This window comes from Zeus faber, assembly GCF_960531495.2.
Source record: "Zeus faber genome assembly, chromosome: 4".
NCBI lineage: Eukaryota > Metazoa > Chordata > Actinopteri > Zeiformes > Zeidae > Zeus > Zeus faber.
Window position 1 is genome coordinate 19,176,427 of NC_137191.1, and position 19,755 is coordinate 19,196,181.

Sequence of the window (19,755 nt, forward strand, 5' to 3'; positions counted from 1 at the left end):
TAAGCTTAATAAAACCAAGCACAAAAGTAACCCGTGGGGGCGTGGCGTCCTTGTGATGGTTCAGGTCCTTTGAGAGGTTCTTCAAGTGTTCCCTCCTTCCATTGGGTGGAGAAAGCCATTTGTTCAGAGGGGATACCATTTGAATAGCTTTGAGCTTCCATTCAGAAGTAAGGGGCTATGTGTGTGTGTAGCCTGAGGACACCCTCGGAAAATGTGTGGTTTTAATGACTAATTCCAGGCTGAAAGGCAGTTGTTTGCTGTCTTTACCAGTTAATCCCTTTAAAATGTGGACTCGCACCCAAACATTGGGCCGCAAGTATTATTCCATTGTGCATAATGGTAAATGAAAAGATTTGTAATAAGATCCACACAAATGCTTCTTCATACATGACTATGCAGCATGAGCATAATGCACTGTACTATTCATAATATTTACTAATATCAAAAACCTAAAAAAAATAAACCTGACGCTTCAGTGCACATTTCTATTTGTGTTGGTCCTCTCTCGGTAATATGATACCACAAACTGGGGCTTTCACACAAAGGGTCAGAAGTTCAGCTGTCGTGATACTTTTCTAACAAGGACTGTTTTGGGACATGCCTTCTTTTAAAAGTGGTAATCTGTAAAATTATTGTGTTAAAAAAATAAATGTTTTTTTTAATTAGAAAGATATACACTATATTTTATACACTTATTTTTTTTGGGCTTGCAGTTAAAGAAACAGCCATTCAATGTATTTATATTATGCATGTGTTATGCTCAGTGGCTCAGAACGGATGTGAACCCACAAGCACGAGACCGGTTTGCGGTTTGAGTCGCAAGATGTGGAAGGTGGTATGGATGCGGAGACACCAGGGGAGACGCAGATGAACAGCTGCTGGGTTGACGATCTTGGATACGGGAATGGCCCTACAAAGCATGGAGCCAGCTTTCTGGACTCAACCCAGAGGGGTAAGTCCCACCTAGAGAGCCAGACCCTCTTTCCCAGGGTGTAGGCGGCGGCCGGGGTTCAGCGACGGTTGGCTGATCTCTGATAGCGGTCGGAGGTGTGGAGTAGAGTGGCACAGGCCAGTCAGGTGCATTGACACCACCGGATGAAGGCTTGGACAGATGGAATGCTAGCGTCCCGGTTCTGCTCTGGGAAACAGAGGAGGTTGATAGCCGCACGAACACTGGAATGGCGAGAGGCCAGTAGCAGATCTGGGTGTGGTGTTATGGGCATATTCTACCCATAACAGTTGTCTGGACCATGAGGTAGGATTCTGTGAAACCATGCAGCGCGGTCTCATCTCCTGGTTCGTCCTCTCCGTCTGGCCATTGGACTGGGGATGGAATCCAGACGAGAGGCTGACTGTGGCCCCCAGCAGACTGCAAAACTCAGTTCAGAAATGAGAAATTAATTGAGGGGGCCCCCCCCCATTGGAGACAATGTCTTTAGGGTCACAGCCCTCGCTCTGTTTGTGGGCAATTTAGACATCGGAATAAAGTGAGTAGCCTTGGAGAATCTACCACAGTGAGGATAGTAGTGTAACCTTCCGAAGCGAGGAGCCCATTGGAGCCCATTGACAAAGTCCAGAGAGATGCGGGACCACGGACGATGGGGAATGGGCAGAGGCTGGAGGAGACCAGCTGGGGCTTGACGGGAGTTCTTGTTTTGTTAGCATACTGGACATGCAACCACAAACCCCTGAGTGTCCCGATCCTTGTATTCCCACCGTAAAAATTGTCGGAGAAGTTAGAGTCCTGGCTACCCCAAGATGGCAAGCTAACCAGGAGGAGTGTTCTCACTGCAAGAGCATACCTCTGCTGGCACAAAAAGGTGGTTATCAGGGCAACTGGAGCAATTGCTGGTACAGCCCTTACGCCCAAATCCACCTCCACCAAAAACTGACAGAAGGGGCCAGGCAGGTGAAGAATGGGTGAGAAGGTGAACTGATTCTTTAACTCACTGAAGGCCTTGTCCGCTGCAGGTAACCAGAAGAAAGGTGAACTCGCGGAGGTCAACGCAGTGTGTGGCCAGTACCGGCCAGTCGATGACTGCACAAACCTTGGCTGGGTCCATCTGCAATGTTGACATGGCGGACATGCTCCTGCTCCGATCTGGAGAATATAAGGATATCATCCAGGTAGACAATAATCAAATCTCTGAGAACATCATTCACCATGGCCTTGAAGACTGCAGGAGCCATTTTCCATTAGTCGCCCTCCTTGATACGGACCAGATGAAAGGCATTCCGAAGATCCATCTTGGTGAACATGGTTGCCCCCTGCAGGAGTTTGAAAGCAGAAGATATGAGCGGAAGGGGGTACCCGTTTTACACATTTATATTGTTCATACTACGGTAGTCGATGCAGGGTCGCAGTGACTTGTCCTTCTCCCCCAAAGAAGAAGCCAGCTTCAGCTGGAGATGAAGAGGGTCAAATAATACCCGCCACCAACGACTCCTGGATGTAGGTCTACATGGCCTTCATCTCGGGGATAGACCTCTCGGGTATGGAAGCTCAATACTGCAGTCTAGCGTTGTAACGGATCGAGTTGATCCTGGATCCATACGCATCGCCCCCATGGTTCGGCTTGCCCGTGAACCAGATCAATTGTAAAATTTAACCTTCATAGTGAAATACAGTTTTACTGCTGTTACCTTTTTAAAGCAATAATTCCATAAATCTCAATGCAGAGTTGCAGTGAAAATAAGATAGACAAGACAGATGCGTGCTGTGTTTTACTCTGAAGCGCAACGATTGGTTCACGCTACGACACTGCTACTTCACGACATGTTGAGAATGAGCTGCTGTATGTCACCGCTATGCATCTGACCGCCCGTAATATTGGAGTGGTCAAGATCTGCTAGTAAACAAATACGATGTGTATTGAGAGATGCAGACTTCTCTACAAAATCGACTAACTTGCTTAATTCTGAACCGATTTTCATGAAATTAAGTTTGTTATAAATGTGAGAAATTGAACGTGAGACTGGTTTGTTATTGGAACTCAATTCAGTTACTGGGGGGCGGATCTAATATTTTTTCCATTTACTACCATGTTTAAAGGAAGAAGGTATAGTGTGCCTCATATTGCAGTTTAATTTAACAATTCAGTAATGAATTTTTTATATATTTTAAGAATTTATTTAAACATTGGACATCTGGTATGTTTTGTTTTTTTTCATCTAAGACCATGGGCAAATGTTCCTTGCTTTAAGTGTTTTACACAATAAATGGAAACCAGTTATATTTCAAGTTATATTTGTCTCCTTGTTTTTTTTTTTTTTTTTGCTGATCCTAAAACCCCAGAGGGGTTAGGGAATTCTGCGGGAGGAGGAGAACTAGGGACACAAGACCGAGCAGATCTGAGGCATACTGAGTTTCAATATGAACTCCATTGTAGAGTGGAACCCGTTCCCCAGTTCATCTGTGGATTATGTGTCAGGAGCCAAGGAAAACCCAAGATTGCTGTTAGTTGAGAATGTATCGGATGGAATGTAAGCGTTTCATGGTGTTACCCGATATGCCAAGATGTACAGGAACAGTACGATGAGTGACGTAGCAGAGAAGGTGACCATCGAGAGCTGTGGTGTCAAGTGGTTTCGACAGTGGTCCGCCTGGAATGCCCAGTTGCTCTGGCAGGAGGGAGTCCAAAATATTGGCATCAGCTCCAGAGTCAATGAGAACTGACACCATGTGAGGTGGTTTGGTCGATCCCAGCTGAGCAAGTAGCGGGGGACGCAAGGGGTCTTTCGGAGCGGCTAGCACGGCTCACCAGCGCCTTCTGATTTACTGAGCTCCTCCATTTACCGGACAGTTGGACATGTAATGGAAAAAGTCCACGAGCAGCCTCACGGCCAGGTGTAGCGTGGTTGAAAAGCTTTCCGAGACCGTCGGAAGGCTGTCATGTCACTGAAGAGCAGAGGGGCGACTGCCTCCCACTCAGTGGTACCCTAATCCTGAGCCTGTCTTATGAGCTGGGTGACCATGAAAGCTACTCGTGACCTCTTGGTGGGATACATGAGGGATTGTAGTTCAAAAGATAACGAGCAGAGAGTGAGGAAGGACCGGCAGCTACCTCGAGCTCCGGAGAAGCGTTCCCGAGCGGAGAGGTGAGGTTCCGGATTGGAGACGGCAAGAACAGGAGAACGAGTAGGTGATGTAGCAGCTGTTGTTTGACTGACCAGAGTGAGCTGCTGGATCTTGTCGCAGAGAGCCCCCGAACGTTCATCATGGCATGCAGAGGTTTCCTGGAGAACCCCCCGCAAGGGCCTGAGTTGTTGCTCGTGTTGCTGTCGAGCACTAGCCTGTGCCGCCATCTCTTTAAACCAGGAGAACAGTCAGAAGGCAAACTTATCTGGCAGGGAACAGGCAGAAAATTAGAGTCCAGGAAATTTCCAATCAGGCAGCGGTTCGGACAGTAATCAAGAAGTAGTGTGGGAAAGCTCTGCGTAATGCAAAAGACAATCTGGCAGGGAACAAATGATATTTAACTTGAGCAATTAACGAGGGAATGAGCTGCAGGCATGGGAAACCAAGTGAAGGAAGGGACCGACAGCAAAACAAAGGGAAGTGGGCCGATCTGAAGTTACATGGAGGTTAGTGACATGGCATGTGGAACTGACCAGATGAAAATAAAACATGAAAACAAATATAAATACCGGGTGATCTGGGAGGCTACATGACAGCATGTATATCTCTATATACAGGTTCCATTGTTTGTGGTGGGGGCCGCCTTTCCTCGCAAGAATGCGAAGCTTGGACAAACTGTCGACGTGGATGAACATTCAAAAAAAGGAACAGCACGCTTGGATAAAAAAATATCTCCACCACTTCAAGTGACCAAGAAAAACAAATCAATTGATTAGAAGAACGCATACTTTCAAGAAAATAAAGTGATGTCGGGGAAAAAAACCATTGCAGTTTTGAATGGCATTCTGGGACTTGACTCCACCCAACACAGGCAATCTCACTGATTGCCACCCAAAGTTTGCACCATTTACAAAAATACACAGAGCGTGGATGAGATTTTCAGTGGTGATGTTTAATTTTCATGGGCACACTGTAGCGGACACTGAAATATTGTTACAAAGTCCTCCAACTGACACAATTTTCAGTCCCGTGCGTGCTTTGATTGTGCAGAAGAAATGCATGGTGAAAATCTAGGTCAGCACACTCCACAGCCCAGGCAGAAGCAGCCTCTCGTTCAAATCACCTCCCTGTACGCCTTCCTCTGGCACGTGCCATCGAAAAAACCTCTCCGCTAAACACAGCGGTGCCTCTTCTGCCGTCTACCTCCATCCATCTGCCATCCATCGTGCTCGCTTGCCGCGCTCATATTTCCACCTTTTCCTTCAGCGGAGGCAGTGCGTAAACGTTTGCATCGGATCCACGGTAGTTGGGGCTTAGTATGAGGAGCACTGTCTCTAGCTCTCATCTCTACAGGTAGAGGGACACAAAGACCCCCACCAGACTCTATTTTCCTCCTCAACGCTGAGCTCCCAAATCCAAACTGACAGCCATTCATGCCCAGAATACCTGGGCGAAAGCTCATTGGATGGGTGGGGGGGGAGTTGGGGACACTATCTAGGTGTAGCAGGCAAATCCTCTCTTGTTCGACAGCCTATGAAGCTTCTGCATCAGGCCTCTCCTCAGCACTTTTTCTCCCCTGTTTTTGTGCCTGCTTTTTCTCTTCTCTTCCTCTTCCTCCCAGTTTTCTGTTATTGTGTTTGGGTTTTAGCTCGCAAGCTACGCGCACGTTAGCTTGTGCTGCATCTTTATTTGTGTTAGTCTCCCAGGACCCTCTCCAGTGTTGTTGTAAATACGGCGGTTGGCATGAATGTGGTGCCTGGCATGAATGCAGCTACTCAGCAGTCCAAAGCTGGGTTCTAATGATAAATCATGCAGTGTATTCATGCAGTGGGCTGGCTATTAATAGCTCTGGAGAGGGGATGCCGTTTGAAATCTTCTGCTCGTGGTCAGTTTGAGAGGATGCAAATTTGAGTTGAAGGGTCCTGTCGAAATTAAGGTTGACTTCTGTTGACGGTGTTCGGCGCTCGCAGGTCTGAGATAAAGTCCAAATGAACTGAATACTACTACTCCAGTTGAATACTAGATGCTCAATGTTTTTTTATAAAAGTGTGTGTGTGTGTGTGTGTGTGTGTGTGTGTGTGTGTGTGTGTGTGTGTGTGTGTGTGTGTGTGTGTGTGTGTGTGTGTGTGTGTGTGTGTGTGTGTGTGTGTTCGTTCTTTTCGGGCCTGCTGACAGTGGCTCTTCGGCAGAATGTTTGCCCTTTCCTCGGTCCTTTGATGTGACCATGTCCTGCGGTGATAATGAGCCCTGTGTCCCGCCGTAAGGTGGAGATCCCGCAGTGTGCTGTGGGCTCTGCCAGAGCAAGAGCCCCACGCAGGCTGCCATACGACGCTCACTAGACCTCACCTCCACCAGGCGTTATCCAACTCACTGAGCGCGGGACTAGCAGTCATCTGCCATACAATCAGCATTGAAGCGGGTTGAAAATACCTTGCATGTCCAGCTTTTACGCTAAAATCCCGATGCCGTTCCCACACGGGTCCATAATAAAATGGGCGTAACACTAGCCCTGATCTTGTATCGCATATCTTTGGCTAAATCGGAGTTTCCCGTTAGAAAGAATTGGTGCCGTTAACGTGTCCTGGAAGATTTCAATGTCCCGGACAAATGGGAGACATTCCGGTCAAATATTATCTGTGTTTATTGAGCTTAAAAACAATTAATAGGCAGGTTATATAGAGAATCATCAAGGCATGTAGATGAATAATATATTTTTTTATTGAATATTAAGTTAATGCCATGTTAAAAATAAATAAATGAAAATTACAATTATTACTACTACTTACTTACTACTACTTGAAATCAAATAATTTCCGTTCGTGAACAACAAGTGCAGCCGCTTTAATTAACATCTCACTAAAATTACATTTTGATCAAATCAAAAACAAAATAAACATGGCAAGTAGGTCTAAACAAATAAAATTTGTTGTGTTGTCCGTTTTTGTCGGCACGTGCCGTCGACATATTTTACACAATGAATATTCACCGTCTGCTTTGTGTTGGAGCTTAAAATTAAAACTTAAAAAAAACCCCGCCAAACTATGGATGTTTGTGTCCCAGCGACACATCATCTTTCTGCTTCCGTTCTGTCTCTGCTCCGTGTGTGTGTGTGTGTGTGTGTGTGTGTGTGTGTGTGTGTGTGTGTGTGTGTGTGTGTGTGTGTGTGTGTGTGTGTGTGTGTGTGTGTGTGTGTGTGTGTGTGTGTGTGTGTGTGTTTACAAACACAGCCTGGCCACGGGGGAGGGGGCGGGGCTTAGTTCTATATCGACAAACGGGATTGGTCAGAAGTGAAGCTTTCAGATCAGCTTTAGATCGTCCAAACTGATTGGCTTCCTGTTGCAACTTGCTGAGCGTGGAAATGAACAGATCTGCAGACTTTTTTTTTTATGGAAATGATCCACCCAGCACTTATTCAAATTGTGCTTGGAGAGAATTATTTTCACCAGACATTATGACCGGAGAGATTTAAATATGTCGGACAGATTTTCCCGATCAAAAACTGGCCATTACCGGATAACGGAAACTCTGGGCTAAATATAACCTTTGACATTCTGCATATGACCAGTTCTCATTCAGTTTTCTCTCTCCCTTTCCTCAACCCCAGTTTTACATTATATCTAACATATTGACATTTTGTTCAAAGTGGGTACTTTTGTTCAACAATGGGGTCTTATTTTATCCAGATGAGGCCTATTTCATATGGGTTTCAAATACTAATCTTTCAGTATGAACGCTACCATGTCACTACCATGTTATGCAACTATTCAAATTCAGTGGGGTCACCAGGTCGGGTAACCCACTTCAAGTGCACTGTGGGAATATTTGAACATCTTGAAGCATATCAAAATTATCTTAAAATACAATTTATATGTAGCCGCATTTGGAAGCGCGCCCTTTTTTTCGAGCAACCGTGGTTATTTTGAGCACATGTGTACCATGGTGATTTTGACTTATTATTTTAAGCACATCTGCTCCCGGCTCTTCAGATTAGATGGGTAATGCTTATGCACCACGGTGCCAAAGATTGTTAGTGGTTGGAGATCAGGACTTTTGCTGTGGACTTCCACTGTAGGACATTCACCCTTTTAGTTTTCATCCACTCCTGTGACTTGTGATTTGGAAGTTGTTCTGCCCAAATGTGGACTTTGTTTTAAGGTTCAGGGGGTTTTTTTTATTCAGTGTTGTTTGTTTGTGTGTGTGTGTGTGTGTGTGTGTGTGTGTGTGTGTGTGTGTGTGTGTGTGTGTGTGTGTGTGTGTGTGTGTGTGTGTGTGTGTGTGTGTGTGTGTGTGTGTGAACTCTTGACCATTAACCAGGAACATATTTTAAATTTGTATGTTTTGTGGAAAGTGTGTGTGTGTGTGTGCGGTGCCATGTTATGAGTCATCTGTGAAATGAGGACAACCACCATGATGGTGCCCATGGAAATTTGTGCTGATAAGTAGAAATCGTCACCATAAAGCTGAATATAAGGTACATTTATGTATATTTAAAAAAAAAAAGTCCTGAATAAAACACAGTCCTTGGTGTCATTGGTTTACATCAAGTACCAGACTTTGGTGAGGATACAGGATTTGGGATTGAATTGATAGTGAGTGTGGGGGGGTGAGAGGATGGAGGAGGAGGGCATAGAGGGGATTTGGGAGCTTCATAGATGTAAATTTATCTTCAGGGCAGGCTTTTCCTGCGATCCGGAGCCTCCTCCACTCTTGTCCCCGTGGTTGGCTCTGCTCGTTCCTCTCATTACCCCAGGCTTGTAGCGCTCCTTAGTTTGCTAGCGGCTTGGCTTTCTTCTCCATTAATTGGGTTTCGTTACATTAAACCCCTTGGCCAAGGGGCCATCCTGCCAATAAAACATTCAGTTTTTAGCACTCCGCAGAAAGCTGGTGGGGTTCAACCCACTCTGTGAATGGTAATTGGTTATTTATTTAAGCCTCCCCAGTGAGGGTCTCCACTGGTTTTGGTGAAGAGCAGCAGTCGTGTGTGTGTGTGTGTGTGTGTGTGTGTGTGTGTGTGTGTGTGTGTGTGTGTGTGTGTGTGTGTGTGTGTGTGTGTGTGTGTGTGTGTGTGTGTGTGTGTGTGTGTGTGTGTGTGTGTGTGTGTGTGTGTGTGTGTGACCTTTACCCAACAAAGGTGAACAAACATTTCACCACACACACCTGAGACTGAACACCTGGTCTGACGGTGGCTCTAAAGATTGATCCTACTGGGGCACACCCTATTTTTCTTTCTTTATCCCCCAGAAAGAATGCTAGTAGTGACCAAGTGTTTTTGTTTTTGTAGGACAGAAGGTCAGAACTTTGCAAAATGAAGCAGCACTGCAATCCATATGTAGTTCATGAGCTTCCGCATCCCTGGCTGTTTGTGAAACACCTCACATGGTTTACATACACTTGATTGTAGCTGCAGGCGCGAAGAGTCCTCATTGCATATAATTTCCCGGTTAGCCCTTTTTTTCCCCACTCTGCAGAAGTGGGATAATTGAGTGGAGTACAAAAGCCATGCTGTGAGCAGAGAGGAGGGGGAGAAGTGCTAAAAAGGCAATACGAACAGAGAGCCATCTCATATGCTCCACACGCAACGACATCAACACCCACACATGTAAAACAAGGCATCGTGGGCCAAAACGTAGTCAACTTGGGATCCGGGGAGTACGATTTGTCGATACAATCCCACAGTCATCTTAAAAAAACAACAACAAAAAAAAAAACCATAACCACCCATATGAAATATGTTATTTCCCCCTCTCTGTCCGTTAAGAGACGGTGTGCCAAGGCGCTGGCTGCCTCTGCTAAAATGCACTGGAGTGTCTCCTCGGTGCACGGCTCCCTGCCAGCTCCAGTTCCGCACAATGAATTTCTCTTAAAACCACATCTGAGGGGTTCTTTAAAAGGGCTGGCCAAGCCTGGTTATAAAATTCCAAATGGAACATTTTCCTTTCAATCCGTGCCGCCTCTCCCTCCCTCTCCCTCTCTCTCACTCTGTCCCTCTCTTTCTGTCTCACTCTCTCCCTCTCTGTCTCTCTCTCTTTGGAAAAAAAAAAAATATGAATAGAAATATCCTAAGCCTATTATTTCTCCTTGACAATAAAAGGGACCTCCAATATGGCTGTCCTCCATTGCGATACTTTGGCTGCAGAGAGCTTTTTGAAACAGCAAAGGGATGAAGACTGGATCAAATCGCTGTGACGTTGCATGACCCGCTCTGTACGCGTTGGTCAGTCAAGGCTATCAAATTACTTCCTCCAGAAACTTGGTGTGTTGGGTTGTTATTTGTGTGTGTGTGTGTGTGTGTGTGTGTGTGTGTGTGTGTGTGTGTGTGTGTGTGTGTGTGTGTGTGTGTGTGTGTGTGTGTGTGTGTGTGTGTGTGTGTGTGTGTGTGTGTGTGTGTGTGTGTGTGTGTGTAAAAGAAAATATCCAATAATGATCATTTTTGTTTTGGGGCCATATGAATTCATTCACGGATAACAAACCTTTCACCTTTTTTTTTTTTTTCTCCTGGAAGTGTCCTCTCATAAAGGCTTCCAGAACCAAATTTTCACACATTCTGTGTTTTTTTTTTTTTTTGTTTTTTTTTTCCCTCCAGAGGACGGCAGCTTTTCTTTGGATTTGATCACAATAGTCAGGTTATTCAGTAGCTGGGGAAAAAAAAAAAAAGTCTTTGACAGCTGTAACTGAGTAAGCCCAAAAGCGGCCTCACCAGTAATACAAATCAGAGCATTTGAAAGCCCTTGGCTATCATAGATGCTCTTGGGCTACCACCTTGGCATAATGCCAGATCATATTTTGTTTTTATGTTAAGTATTCGCCATCAACGTTTTCTATTTCCGCCGCCACAAGTTGCAGAGGAAGACAACAGGGTACCTCAATGACAATTTCACTGGTTCTTATCTCATTCCCACAGGGAAACATATATGGGAGTGGACAGGTGTAAAATAATAGGGGCCGTGGATGCTCTCATTTACCCTCCAGTATAGGCATGTCTGGGCTGCATCGGCCCGAGGTTAACTCTTCATTAGGGTTCGCAACCCTGCTATTAAGCAACCCCTGCGAAGGATAATGGTCAGCGTCTCTGGTCCTCAGATTATCCCCCGACCTTTGACTTTGCCTGATCATGGTCAAAAAACCCACGTCACCAGGGCTAGAGTTTAAAGCCTCTTTTGCTGCTTAATTAGTTGATCATTATGGGGTCACTAGGTCTTTCAGGACAGATTTGTCATGTTTTTTTTTTTTTTTTGCCAAAAAAAGAATCACTGGTGCACTTTCCGCAGTCTGCGTTATATTTTCAACTAAATTGTCCGGACGGCGGACTGATCACACTTCAAAGACCATATTTAAGGTCCGCATTTAAAGCAGAAACTGAGGTGAAAAGCCGGCAAAAAGGGATGATATTCTCATTAAGAGCAAAAGTCACATTTAGACAGACTGAGAAATAAGGTCCTGAGCCGTGATGCACATCGTTGTGTAAACACACAGACACCGTCATAACACGAAGGGCGTGCTATGTTCCTGGTAAGGTTGTTCTGCAAAAGGCGGGGTGGGGGTGGGGTGGTGCACAGAAAGACTTAAGTTGATGTTGGTGCCAGTCTGCGAGAGGGCTGGGGAAATACAGACATTCCAGCAACTCATGTCTCAGTGGCGGGGGTTCTTCAAGCCACGAATGACCAATTAGCGCTGCAGGAATGCCTCCCGAGGCTCACCCCTCCCCAGAGAAGGAGAGCTTATTTGGAACAGTCACCTCACTGTATTACCAGTTCATAAATATTCACAATGTATACAATGAAGGAGATCAAGATCACAATCATTAAGAACAATATTGCTTGTTCCGCGTGTTGAGAATTTATTTTCCACTTAGGTCTTTGAATTAACGCCGGTGAAATTCCTTTCCCCGCTAAAGCTGTTTTTTAGAGGTGACTCGACCAACACTGGACTGATGTGTTTCGGATTAGTCATATATCCTTTGGAGGCGATGTTTTGACTCCAGCTGAGTTCTGGGCTTAGATTGAATAGTATATTTAGCATGGCTAAGCAGTACCATGTGTTTGGGGCTGTTGAAGCATGGACGCGCTAGTGACTGGGCGGGTGGGGGCGGGGTCCGGCCAGTTTTCGGGTCCGTCAGGGTCTATTTTGGTGGTGAGGGAGCGGGTCCGCCCGAGCTAGCCCACGGGGAGGGGAGGCCACTGTTGACGTGATGAGCCCTGCATTTGGTGGCACTGCAGACGTCTCTCTCTCGCTCTCTCGCTCTCCCCATAATCACCCTCCCCTGTCCTCCTCCTCCATCCCTCATCCCTCCTTCCCCTGGCTCTGTAATGAACTCCTCTTATTCACCGGCTAATGACTGCCTTTGATCTCCCGCATAAGACCTCTGCTCTAACTACCCTGTGGGTCTCTCCCATGCACTTGCTCTATCGCTCCTGCCTTCTCTCGTTCCTGCTCTGTTGGTGCTTCTCTTTTTCTCTCCCTTATGCTGTCTTAAACACTCTCACACTTTTTCTTTGACTTGTTTTGCTCTTTGCTTCAGGGAACGGGACTCGATCTTGCTGACGTAGACTAAACAAAGTTTTTAAGGTGTTGGATGTGAGGGCTTTTTTTTTTCTTTTCTTTTGCATTTTGGGCCATGCCATTAATCTTCACCCACATCTATCAGGGGGCTCTGTACCGCACGGCGGACCACCCGCATCACATTTTGCTTCACAGACAACCCGTGTCTTGTGACATGGGAGGAGTCACATATAGACCTCAAGTCACTGGAAATAAACCGTATAAATGTGATTGTTTCACTGTTGTTTTTTAAAGATCCTTTTTCTCTCTCTTTTTTTTTTTTTTTTTCTTTTTTCTCTGCAGTCCAACAAAGTTCCCGTGGTGCAGCCTTCCCACGCCGTCCACCCACTCACTCCGCTGATCACTTACAGTGACGAGCACTTTGCTCCGGGGCCGCACTCGGGACATCACCCCCAGGATGCCAACAACAAGCAAGGTAGTTGTCACAACTGTAGTCCCTTTTCCACAGCAGGAACCATTTCACAAACCGGGAACTTGGTTTGCGGTGCTTATGGAACTTCTGAAATTGGTTCCATTTGGGTAGTTTCGAGTTCCAAAAAGTTCTCTGCGCGTAAGGTCATCCTTTCCGGGCAAACGGGAACCGCTAGGTCGGAGTTTGTAGTGCTGGACATCGCCGATTGGTGAAACTCAAGCTGTGCAAGCCATGATCAAGCAACAAGCACAAGTCAACAGCTGATTGAACACTCGCTGCTTGTTCGGACTACTTACTTCTGTTCAGGAAGTCAGATCCTAAATTCAGCGACCTATGCCACCAGTGGGTGCTGAAATGACATATCGAACCAGTCGCATGTTTCGCGTCCCCTTCTGATCGCCATGGTTTACAGGTGTGGTGGGAAAGCAAGAAACAACTATATAAAGGGACATTTTTGGTCCCCATTTCAGAAGGTCTAAATGGTAGTTAGTCCCTGGACCTTGGTGGAAAAGTGGCTTGTGGCAGTCTGCTGAAGTGTCCTTGAGCCAGGAGCCGAATACCTACCAACCCCACGGACCTTGTTCTGGGCCAAAGCCCGGGATTTAAATTCCCCCGTAAAGAGGGTGCGAATGAGTGGAGTTTTTTTTCTGTCTTTCAGGACCAATTCAATATTACAGAGACTAGGGATGGAGGCGATATGGCTCGGATGTGATATCACAATATGGGGTTTTTTAGATCAAATTGTATGATAGCGATAATATTTATGAGATTATAAGACGGTGCCTGTTTGGGCAGCTGTTTAACATTGATAGTGATCAAAAAATAATCTTTCTCTATGGTGTATATTGGGACGTTATACAGTATTTTGCAAGATGGTCAGCCACTGCAGCAGTTATCTTCTTTTACTGCGAGAGGGAAGCGACGCTGTTTAGCATGGGCTTATTTTGTAGATAGTGGGACACGGGCACTGTTTTGGAATGGCAGCTGCCTTGCATAGTTTGATGCACTCCTCATGCTCAACAGCGTGGGATGAACAGGAAACACCAGGAGAAGAGCTGATGGATAAATACTTACGTGTAATATTTATTATTATGTTGTTAAAATTGTCCTCGACTGTATGGTACAATTGTACCAAAAATACATTTCTTCATTTAGCTGAAGCTTTTGTCAGTACATTTTGTCAGTAGTATCAAACATACTGTATATAATGGTCAGCTAGCATTAGTAGAGTTAGAGATTTTTTTGTGCATTTATTTTTATACGTATATTTATGGGAATGTAAGTGAAAGGGAAAGACATCCTCATGAGATGGACAGGTCGGTGCAAGTGGGGTCCAGGTGTAGTCCGAAGAGGTTGAACCTCTCTGTCTGACGGAAGACTTTATTGACTTTTTGAAATATTGTTCATATTGTAAAACTGAATATATTGCCCAGTCCTAGCAGAAGCTATCCAGGATGTATTGACGCTCGAGTCTCCAAATATAACTTTTCCCCAAAGGTGCCAGTATACCTACTGTGAAGCAGGCCATTTTGAGCTAAAGGACACATTTCGGGAGAGTAGGCTACCCTCCTCACTGTGCTGTCACGAAGACACTTGCTATTGAGCACTGACTGACATTGGTGTCCGGGGAATGTTTTCCGTGTTTGTAGTATACCTACTTAAATTTAACTCACTAGAAAGAATCTCTGGGACAGCTCGCGAGCTCTGGTGCCCTTTTCCATTTTCCCCACGCGCCTTATTCCTCAGTGGCAGCGTGGGGCTGGAGCTCTGACAGCTTCGCACCTTGGCAGGATGAACATCGTCTTGGGCTCGGCGCAGCTGGAGACTTGGGCAGCCTTCCACCGATGTGAAACGCGCTGGGTCCTATGTAGCGCTCACCTCCACCTTTTTCCCCTTCTTCTGTCTTTCTCTTTCTTCTTCTGTGGCAGCCGGCTTGACGAGCAGAGGGCCTTGACAGGAGGCTGCCGTGATGATGATGACGATGAGGCAGGGAGGTTCTTAGGGACGAACTATAAATAACAATGTGGAGTGGAAGACGAGCGTACATAGGAGAGTTGGATCAAGGGAGCGAGACACATAAAGGAACCGCGCTCCGTATATGACGGAGACTATAATGCAATCAGTCATGTTTTGATGAATACCTGGCCAGTGAACGCGGGAGAGGAGACAAGAATGCCAAAACTAAACTGTAAAGCGCACACGCACACGCAGTCTCGCAGTGATGTGACAGCTAAGATTTCTAAAGGCTATTTCTGAACTGTTTTCTATTTCAAAACCGTTAACATAATGTTCTCTCCAGTTTTATTTTAATGCTCGCGTCGGCCTCGCAATTCCCACGGGATCCAGCAGGCGAATTGGTGACAAACGATAAAACATTTGAGTAACAGTTTAGGATGGAGGGAGGGAGGGAGGAGGGCGAGGGTTCATTCTTTATATAGTCCTTGCGCTCAAAGTCGATTGAATGGAAACTCCATGTCGAAGGGACCCGCTCAAAGAATTTATTTGCCCTTTTTATACCTGTGAAGCTTAGCTAATGTCTCCGTCTCTCTCTCTCTTGCTCTCTCACTGACCAATCACTGTACTTCCTTCCTCCGCGGGATCAGGACTTTGATCTCCTCATTAATTATGAAAAACAACCATGGATTTTCTCATTATGAGCTGTAATATGTGCAAGGCCCCCATGTGGGACAGAAGGTCGAGTGGGGGTCCTTTGAACAATTTGCATTTCAACCCTGCATTCTAATTTCTTGAAGGGAAAAGCAGGAAGTGGAATGTGGTCGCGTTAAGTCATAAGATGTATTCCTCCCTAGTTTTTGTGTCGAGCAGCGTGGTCGATCGGCCGGATCCGGCTCGTTCAGAGGAGGGCCGTGGTGTTGGGTGTCGGAGGGAACGTGTGAATGCGGAGTGGGTAATTACGCACCTTTAGGGGTATGAGTGACAAGGTTAACACTCCTGAGCTCCCTCCAGTCCTTGCCTCCCCACTCCCTCCTCCATGCCCCCAGTCCTCCCTCCCTCCCTCCTGCCCTCAGGAGGGCCCTGAGGAGTGCGAGGTAGTGGATTAGCGGGTAGGGGGTAGCTCTGTGCACACTAGGAATCCTGCGCTGCAACACTGGCTTTGGAGATATAAGCCCCCTGCTCGCCATGCCTCTCCGAGGAAGAAGGCCCCTTTAGACCGCAGCCCGGAGAGAAAGAAAGAGAGAGGAAAAGAAATGGAGGCAGGGAGAGGAGGAGAAAAGCCTGGCTCCAGCAGGGATTAGAAGATGGTGCTAATCTGGATGCATTTGGTGTGTGTGTGTGTGTGTGTGTGTATGTGTGTGTGTGCATGCCCACATCCATGTATTCCATATTATGTTCACGGGATGCTGCAGTGCATGCTGGTAGTGTTCTAGTTTGTCAAAAAAATATTTCCTGCGCCCTTAGAGAAAGGTTTGCATGACTTTGTAAAGAAGACGTTACACATTTCATTCAGATTAAATGGCACCACCACACCACAAGTTACTTTTGTACTAAAATGTTCTACACTTTCCTTTGCTTGCGTTTATTTCTTACAGGAAAAAGTATTCATCAATTTATATATAAATATTGAGCAGTTGTGGAAACAATTCCAAAGACAATGAAAGCAAAGCATTTCTGTGGTTATGCTTAAAATATGAAACCTTCTCTCCACGTGGGTGTGCGTGCAAAAATGACCAATGCAGAGCTCATCGCTGCTCGTTACAATCCTAAAGATAAGAATCCGTGGCCTCATTTATCATCACTCTTTGGCCTGAAATACATCAAAGTCAAGATGGGTGTCAACAGCTGTCAAATGTGCAATGTTTTGTCAAAAACATTTTTTTTTTCCACAAGTCATACATAGTGTTTTATTTATTGGGTTCATTAATTCATGTTGCTTGTATTTATTTATTAATGGGTTATAGCCTATGTCACTGTGAAAAGATTGTTTTCCCATCACATTCACTACTCCTTCCTCCTCTGTGAATCACCGTTGATTCACTGCGGTGGAAAGGTGGATATCGAGGTGGATGTTGCGTAGACAAAGATATCGACCTTGAAGCCCGTCTGTGCGAGGCTGGGATGGGGTCGGCGGAGCTTAGTGCTGAAGATGCACAGACGGTCGCTCCCGTCTCTACAGGGACAGCACCAGCCTCTGCCACAACGAGACAGCCTTAATTAAACAGTGATCGGTTTTGAGACTCGGGGACCGCTGGAGGGACCGGTTGATGTGCTCTATGATCTTGATGCATGCTCCAGCACCAAAAATGCAGCAACGTTTCCTGGAAGCCCATAAAGAAACGTGAGAGTAAAAATATCTCATTACAAGTATAAATGAGACATTTGCGCTATGTCTCATTTGTCTGCCTGTAGGGATGCCAAGGCATCACCATGGACCTGACATGCCAAACTTCTACTCCCTGTCTCCCGGGGGAGTTGGCCAGATCACCCCGCCGCTCGGATGGTGAGTCAGTGGAATGATTCACGGCAACGTGGAGCATTCGCTTCCGTTTCTCCTCAGCAGATACACACTCATTCACCGACACTCTATCAGCCATGTGCGTTGAATGGAGGAATGCAGTCCTATGCCACAGGCGGCTCCAGCTCCACTCCCCTGTGTGGAGCACATGTCAAACACATCGCTCTAAAGCGTGCCCCTGCAGAGCCATATGCTTTTGAAGATATTTGGAAGTAATTCTCATCCATCCTCACAGTATGTAAAATATTTTTTGTCCCAATACTTGGTTCTTGTACATTTTAAACCCCCCCAGTTCTTGTCCCTCTGTAACTGTTGCCCTCGCCATGGTATCTCTTCTCTTTCCTGTCAGAGGGCTGCTGGTATAGACAACGCTTTAGGCACACTGTGAGTGCAGCCAGATGTTTGCTGCAGGATCAGATGGCGATTCAAGACCAGATGCTGGCCTTCTGTGCTCACATCATTATAAAAACCCCCCCCAAAAAAAAAGAAACCCACTTTCCCTTGAGAAAGTCCTACCTGTACATCTTCACAGAAATCATCTAAATTCCGACGTAATCATTTATTTATTTATTGCCATTTGGAAATGCCATTTATTGCCGTCTCCGGTATTTGTAGGAAAGGGTTAATTAGGGTTAATTCAATTAGCTAGTCACCGTTCAGCACAGAACTGCAGAGAGACTTGCTTGCCCTAAAGGCTTTCACATGGAGCCACAGCGAACGGCACTATCTTAAGTATCATCTGTTATGTATGTTGTTGGGGTTGAAGATTCATTTTGAAGATGCTAGAAGAAAAGTAAAAACAAACTGCACCAATGCAGATTGATTATTCTTTTCACATAGTTTGTATTAAGTATGGCTGCGATATGTCATGTTTAGCGTTGCCTCCTTATGTTCGGTGAGGATAATCATATGTCTTTTTTTATATTTTATTATGTTCTATCATTAATTCAAGTCTAACTTTGTGTGCTACAGGTTTTCGCACCACATGGTTCCAGGCCCCCCGGGACCCCACGCGACAGGGATTCCCCACCCGGCTATTGTCAATCCACAGGTCAAACATGAGCCCCAGCATGAAACAGACCTCATGCATATGTGAGTCCCAAACTCAAAATGCCATAGGCATACGTTTTCTTTTTCCTAAAATTAAGTATTTAGCCCTTAGATAACCTTCACGTCGGCCTCCAAAGTCGGCCTTTTGCTGAAAAGTAGGAATTGGGTTTGGCTTTGGTTTTTTCCTGTTACCTTGATGTGATCAGAGACTGTGCTCTACTGATAGCGGGACCTGTGCTTCGTTTGGCCCCGGGGATGACAGCGCAGATACAGGTCCTGGGTTGGCGCTCGGGATGGAGGGAATCCGTCGCCAGATTTAGCGGGCCCAGCTTCTTGAACTGGTTATCGTTGATATTTTCATTATTCATGGGCATGCTCTCGTTAAAACCCGTATTCATATCAAATAGTGATCACAAAATCGGTCACGAGTAGGGGAACCCAGTGGGTGTGTGAACTTTAGCGTTTTTTGGGTTGGTTTTTTTTTTTTTTGTTTTTTTAAACGATTGCCAATGTGTTGTGGAGGGAAAGGGGGTGGTTAGTTGCCATTAATGGTGAAGTAATCTCTCCGCTTGAAAGGCTGTGACTGTACAACTGCAGATGATTAAAGCCCGGGGTGGGGGCTCACGCTGCTGCAGCCCCCCTCACGCAGCCTCACCATCCGCTAAGGACAACCAGACCCTCGCTGCCTCCGTCGCCATCGCGCCACCACAGCCCATCTCGCGTCTTGCTTTGTTTCGTTGTGCCGCCGCTCCTTTTCTTCCCCCTCTTTACCTCCATCCCTGTTGTTTTTTGCTACTATTGTTTTGACAGGAAGCCCCAGCACGAACAAAGAAAGGAGCAGGAGCCCAAAAGACCGCACATCAAGAAGCCGCTGAATGCCTTCATGCTCTACATGAAAGAGATGCGCGCCAACGTGGTCGCCGAGTGCACGCTGAAGGAGAGCGCCGCCATCAACCAGATCCTCGGACGAAGGGTAAGTCGTGTTTCCGGCACTTATCCCCCAGTCTCCCAGGTGCACGTGCCGCCGGACACGTGTTGGGTGGCCATAAAGGACCGGTTAAGGATGACCTAAAAGTTTGGAGGGGCCGCAGTGGTTCCCTCTTGTGACCCAATTAGTCTAGAAACGATCCCAAAGAAAAACCCTGTCCCGCTGCTGTTAGCAGTGAGAGTGTTTTTAATGGA

The 19,755-nt window shown here is 46.1% G+C and overlaps 1 protein-coding gene across 1 annotated transcript in view; it reads left to right on the forward strand.

The window, feature by feature from the left end:
* The window catches only part of lef1 (lymphoid enhancer-binding factor 1), a gene marked incomplete at both ends in the record, with an annotated part of 43,246 nt that overhangs the window by 13,065 nt on the left and 10,426 nt on the right, over positions 1-19,755 (forward strand). The window contains 4 exons of the mRNA XM_079998845.1: positions 12,920-13,052; positions 17,418-17,508; positions 18,496-18,615; positions 19,384-19,546. Coding sequence (XP_079854971.1) covers positions 12,920-13,052; positions 17,418-17,508; positions 18,496-18,615; positions 19,384-19,546 — 507 coding nt within the window. The remainder of the gene's footprint in view (positions 1-12,919; positions 13,053-17,417; positions 17,509-18,495; positions 18,616-19,383; positions 19,547-19,755) is intronic.